At 41.1% G+C, this 6,000-nt stretch overlaps 2 protein-coding genes across 4 annotated transcripts in view; one reads left to right on the top strand and one right to left on the bottom strand.

The window, feature by feature from the left end:
• The window catches only part of CAMK2A (calcium/calmodulin dependent protein kinase II alpha), a 301,059-nt gene that overhangs the window by 194,481 nt on the left and 100,578 nt on the right, over positions 1–6,000 (top strand). The window lies entirely within an intron of this gene.
• The window catches only part of SLC6A7 (solute carrier family 6 member 7), a 45,759-nt gene continuing 40,460 nt past the window's right edge, over positions 702–6,000 (bottom strand). For all 3 annotated transcript variants that reach the window (XM_081934355.1, XM_081934356.1, XM_081934357.1), the window contains one exon: positions 702–2,632. In XM_081934355.1, the coding sequence (XP_081790481.1) occupies positions 2,420–2,632 (213 nt within the window). In that variant the 3' untranslated portion in view covers positions 702–2,419. The remainder of the gene's footprint in view (positions 2,633–6,000) is intronic.

Here is a 6,000-nt window from a genome sequence, read left to right as displayed (position 1 = left end):
GCCTAGAACTCTTATCTTCAAGAAACCAAGATTAGACTTACGGAATGCTTTCTCAACAGCTAGTAAAATGGACTGTTGTTTCCTGCAAAGATTCCCCTCCTGTCACTCCACCTATAAACTCTTTGGGAGGGGCCACAACCTTAGCCAGCTGTCCCTACTTCCTTCTATGATGTCTTCTCCACAGCTGTTCCTTTCTCCTCTCAGCTCTACGCACACGCACATCAGGGACAACCTCCCTCTTTTCCTCTTCACTGCTCCCTGACTCAGATGCCACCTGGTGGCCAACAGGCCTCTCTAGTTCCTGCTCTGACTCCAAACACCCCCAGAGTCTTCCTCATCCTCCAGAGCAGTCCCACAATGGTCTGAGCTGTCAGAGTCCACCAACAGCTCAGCCGGCCACTGCTGGGCTACAACAGAAACAGCCATAACTCACTTGTTTCAGTCTCATTGTAACTTTTAATGGACTACCTGTATTTAAAATTAAAATTTCATCAGAGATATTTCCTGGTTTTACTGTAAAATTCTTCTCAGGGAAGCATCAGAACTAGCACTGCTGGCAATATCAATGTTTCAAGTTAGATGTCTTTAATGTTGGCTGTCCTCATGAACAATGCTAAAGAGTAAGTTTGATCTTCTCTTCTACTATATGTGCAATGCATGATTATATTCCAGATAATGGCATAAACTTTACATCCCATTAAAGGCTGATTTCAGCACAAGACAATGTCAGCATCTTATAATAAATTTTGAAACCAACATGTTTCCATAATGAATTAAAGAGCATATTGTACCATGCAACCATTCCTTTATTAGTCAGTCCATTCGTTCATCCATCTAAGCTGTCAGCCAGCCCATCATAACATTTCCATATTATACCCGTTTTGCATATGACCAACTTAAACCATCTCCACTTATGATACTATCATTCTTTAGAAAGAAAAGAATATGGATAATGCTTTATAGGCAAGAATTCTGACAATTCCAGGTGTGGAAAGTCCCCCATTTGAATTGCTGCAGCCACTTTAGCTTCATACAGGTAACAGTGACCCAGATGTAAAGGTATTCTATAAGTATAAGGCAACCTCATACAGGAAAAATCACTGATGGGGCACATAATTATTTTTGCATTTTCAAAGTCCCATGCGCTCTGAAATCCTGAATAACTGGCAGCAGGTTTCAGAGAGCATGGGACTTTGAATTTGCCGAAAAAAAGTGCTCTATCAGCAATTTCCCTTGTATGAAACTGCTTTATAGAATACTATTAAGTCACATGGAGTTATATCACCTGAGACTCCATATAAAATAGCTTCCTACATTCACATAGACTGTGGTTTTCATACATAGTGAATGTATTGCCTCTTGGTATTAAAACGTCATATGAATGTGCATAGTACTTAATTTGAAGTCTTATTCCTACAGTTTTCAGAGATAATTTATGAGACTCTGCAGATATAAATTACCCCTTTATAAACAGACGCCAAAGTGTCCAGTCACTATACAAACAATTGTTTAAAATGTTGGTTGTAGTTGTTATTATTATTATTTTGTAATATATCTTCATGTGAAAGACATTTTTCAGTCAGTTTAACCTTTCTAGTGCAGATATTTCTTTTACTAGCATGAATTTGCTTCCCGAGATTGTGTTAATCCTTGGGGAAAAAGAAACCTTGTTAGTTTTTTCTAACTTCTAGAAATCTACGTCAAATCAAGACTGAATACATTATACATTGGATTTTATGGTTGTCCCAAAACAATTCCTCTGGTTTTTTTTTAATTTATTCTAGACTTAAAAATTAGACTAATTGATTTGGAATTTTATACTTACTGTGATATTGAATATTTTCCTGCAATTCATACACATGTCCAAGGTCTCTGACTTTCTATAAGGAATACATCCCATAAGCTATTTTCAAACTCCCCAGGTACTATGCAAAATTACCATTTATTACGCCACAGAAGATAGAACAATGGAAGGTTTTTGAGAAGTGGTCCACTGGATAAAGAAACTTCTATGTTTCTATGGAACGAGGAAGTTTGTGGATAAAGAAGTACAAGCATATAACTACATGAAAATAGATTGGATCAATACAATAGGAACTAGCATACAGTATACTTATTTTGAATTTGAGAAACCCATTCGTGGTGACAGCAGCAAGGACAACATGGATGAGTGACCTGCATCAGGCATCAAAGCACTAAGACAAGCTCATTGTACATCTTGTCACATTGAACAGAAACCTCAACATCATTGGGATTTACAGCCAAATGCACCGGTATAAGGTTCTGAATAGGCAATCTTTGGCTGCATCTGGAAACAGACTGCTGATTGGACTGATGTGCCAAAGTGCAAAATTGGGCAGAGTATTCCCCACAATCTCTTTTTCTTCCACCACCTGATGTGAATAGGTAGACTGTTTCTTCATATGATAGATTCTTCTTCATCCTCTTCCATCTCTTTATCAATTTGAAAAGCTATATTTTCATAGCTAGTTATCCCTCCATATTTTCTCATATGGACCATCAAAGGTTTAGGAGACTGGCTACCTGCCAGGGTGGCCACATACATGCCAGTTCTGTTCTCCTCCAGAGAAGGACCCCAATCCATAGTTGGTCTGCTAGCTTGTTGGATTCTCTGCAGGTAAATGAACACATGAATCACTGTCATTATAAGCACACCCCAATGAAATTACAGTAGCTAGGAATTAATTATTTTGCAGTTCATGGGTATTAACAAAATCTGCCATTTATTTGTGGGTTTTGATGGGATTCCAGTTAATCTAAACTAGTGCCCAGTTAATCATACCATTTGTAGTAATCTACAATATTTGTCCCCCTGTTAACATAAGAAATTATTTCAATATAGTAGTTCAAAAAATTGGAAATTTCTGCATTTCTTTTCTCCTGGAACTATAAGGAATTATGGCACTCAAGTTCTGTTCCACTTTGGGATTTCAGTAGGCCATCTCAAGACTTGTAAGCCCTCAGATACAAACATTCTAGTTTTGTTGTAGGATGTCTTTTGAGATCTAATTACTTGGCTAATGTGGTCCTAACACCTGCACAGGTGAGGTACCAATAACTTCGGCTGGTGCCAACATTCTTCCTTGTTTCCTTGCTCTTTCTTCCACCTGCCCTTTCACACTCTGTCTTACTTAGTAAATACAGTAACCAAGGCCATAATAATATGTATATATTTCACGTATATGCCACATAATTGCTATGTGCCAATTAATAATCTACCTAATGTTTATATTATGCAAAGGTTCACATAAACTTTCACCCTTCCTAATCTGAGTGTCATAGTAAAAGCATGGAAGATGAGTTCTAAATGTGACTTCTAGACCGCAATAACTACAATGTTTATTACTAGTTGCGATTTTAAATTTATTTTGCATGTAATAATATGAAAAACATGAAAAACATACTGTATTTTTCAGAGCATAAGACCCACCAGAGTGTAAGACGCACCAAGATTTTGAAGAGGCAAATTAAAAAAATGTTTTTGCACTCTGTAGACCTTCCAAAAATGGCCGGTTTTTCACGAAAACGGGCTGGGTTTTTTTTTTCACAAAAGGGTATGCATAGCCTTTAGGAGCCTTGCAGAGTGATCCTGGGGGCTGGGGAGGGCAGAAATGAGTGAAAAATGGCCCGTTTTTCGCTCATTTCTCCCCTCCCCAGCCCCCAGGAGCAATCTGCAAGGCTCGTAAACGCTATGCACGGCTGTTTTGGTGAAGGGGGCGGGGTTTCAGGAGGCAAAAATACTGTATTCAGTGTATAAGATGCACCCAGATTTTCAGCCTCTTTTTTGAGGGAAAAAGGTGTGTCTTATACTCCGAAAAATATGGTAAATTTCCAAGAATAAAGAAAAACTAATCAAGGATATGTATTAACTAATAATAATCAACTAATCAGTAAAAGAAAACTAATCAATGATACTATTTTGTGCAACAAAAATTAATCAACTCTGATATTGGTGATGTATTTAGGATTCAACCCTAGGATCATGTCTGTCCCTCATATGATCATTCAGAATCTGGCAATAGAGAACAGTAGCAAAGGGACCAAGCAGCAGCACCTGGTTACTTTGGTCATCTGATGCCCATTATTGCTATAAAGGTAAAAGTTGTGTCTGACTTTAGGGGTGGGTGCTCGTCACTGTTTCAGAGCCAAGGGAACCAGTATTGTCCAAATATATCTCTATGGTCATTTGGCATGACTATACGTCAAAGCACCTTCCCACCGAAGTGGTACCTATTCATCTACCGTATTTATCGGCGTATAACACGCACAGGCGTATAACACGCACCTTCATTTTAAGAGGGAAATTTCAGGAAAAAAATTTAAATTTCAAATAAAGAACTTTGAAGCAAAATAAGGGTAGCTCAGAACTTTTTTTAATTAATATTATTACCACTTATAAGGTAAATAATGTAAAAGGACAGTAAAAGCAACTATGAACACTGCTGCTTTCACTGCTACTATCTTCCACCCTCCCTTCCTCCTTCCCTTCCTTCCTGCCTCCCTTCCAGTTCCCTCCTTCCTCTTTCCTCCTGCCTGCCTGCCTTCTTTCCCTCCTGCTTATCTATGCTTCCTTCCTTCCTTGCACCTCCCTCCCTTCTGCCTGCCTGCCTTCTTTCCTCTTTCCCTATCCTCTTATCCTTCCTTTCTCCCTCCCTCCTTCCCTGCCTCCCTTCCAGTTCCATCCTTCCCTCCTTCCTTTTTTAATTAACTTTTAGTCGGGAGTCCGGGGAGAGGAGAGACGGCTCATCCATTCTCTCCTCCTCTCACCCACACCCCCGCTGTCTAAAGCGCTTCCTTTCGCCTGCCCGAGCTCTTCCGCGGGCGAAAGAAAGCGTTTTAGTCGGGTGTCGGGGAGAGGAGAGACGGCTCATCCATTCTCTCCTCCTCTCGCCCACACCCCGCTGAGTAGCGCTCCGCGATCCTTTTCTGTGCGCCTGGCGTTTAGATAGATAGCCGGATGTTTTAAACGCCAGGCGCACAGAAAAGCAGCTGCTTTTGGGGCGAAGCGCTCCGCAATCCTTTTCTGTGCGCCTGGCGTTTAAAACATCCGGCTATCTATCTAAACGCCAGGCGCACAGAAAAGGATCGCGGAGCGCTTCGCCCCAACAGCAGCTGCTTTTCTGTGCGCCTGGCATTTAAAACATCTGGCTATCTATCTAAACATCAGGCGCACAGAAAAGGATCGTGGAGCGCTTCGCCCCAACAGCAGCTGCTTTTCTGTGCGCCTGGTGTTTAAAATATCCGGCTATCTATCTAAACGGCTGCTGTTGGGGCGAAGCGCTCCGCGATCCTTTTCTGTGCGCCTGGCGTTTAGATAGATAGCCGGATGTTTTAAATGCCAGGCGCACAGAAAAGCAGCTGCTTTTGGGGCGAAGCGCTCCGCGATCCTTTTCTGTGTGCCTGGCGTATATCGCCTGGCGTATATCGGCGTATAACACGCATACATAATTTGCCCCCTATTTTTCGGGGGGGGGAAGTGTGTGTTATATGCCGATAAATACGGTATTTGCATTTGCATGCTTTCGGACCGCTTGATGGTTATGAGCTGGAGGAAGTAACAGGAGCTCACCCAGATGCACGGCAGTCAGGTCTCAAACCTGAGCTGTCAGTGTTCCAGCTGACAAGCTCAGAGTTTTTAACCACTGAGCCATTACACCCTCTGTTGTTGCTATATTCCATAACTTTTTTCTTATTTTATGGTCCATGAGAGTAGCTTGTTCATTGCACATATGCAATCAACATGGAGAGGAAGCAAGGTATATTTGACTATTATTGGGAGTAGTTTGCAAACCCAAGTGAAGTGAAGAGGAAGGTATAAGGAGCCATGGTGTCCTTCTAATGGTTCAGATACCTAATAGTTCAGCTCTAGTCTAGTAAATTGCTGGCTGGGTGAAAAGTGGACTCTGGAGATCAATTCAACTTGAACCAGGTTGCAGAAAGATAATTTGTTTGTTGAACCCCTGTAATACTCAAAACTCT

Source organism: Natrix helvetica (assembly GCF_964273705.1).
Source record: "Natrix helvetica genome assembly, chromosome: 1".
Lineage (NCBI taxonomy): Eukaryota > Metazoa > Chordata > Lepidosauria > Squamata > Natricidae > Natrix > Natrix helvetica.
This window is presented reverse-complemented; position numbering and strand designations above follow the sequence as displayed.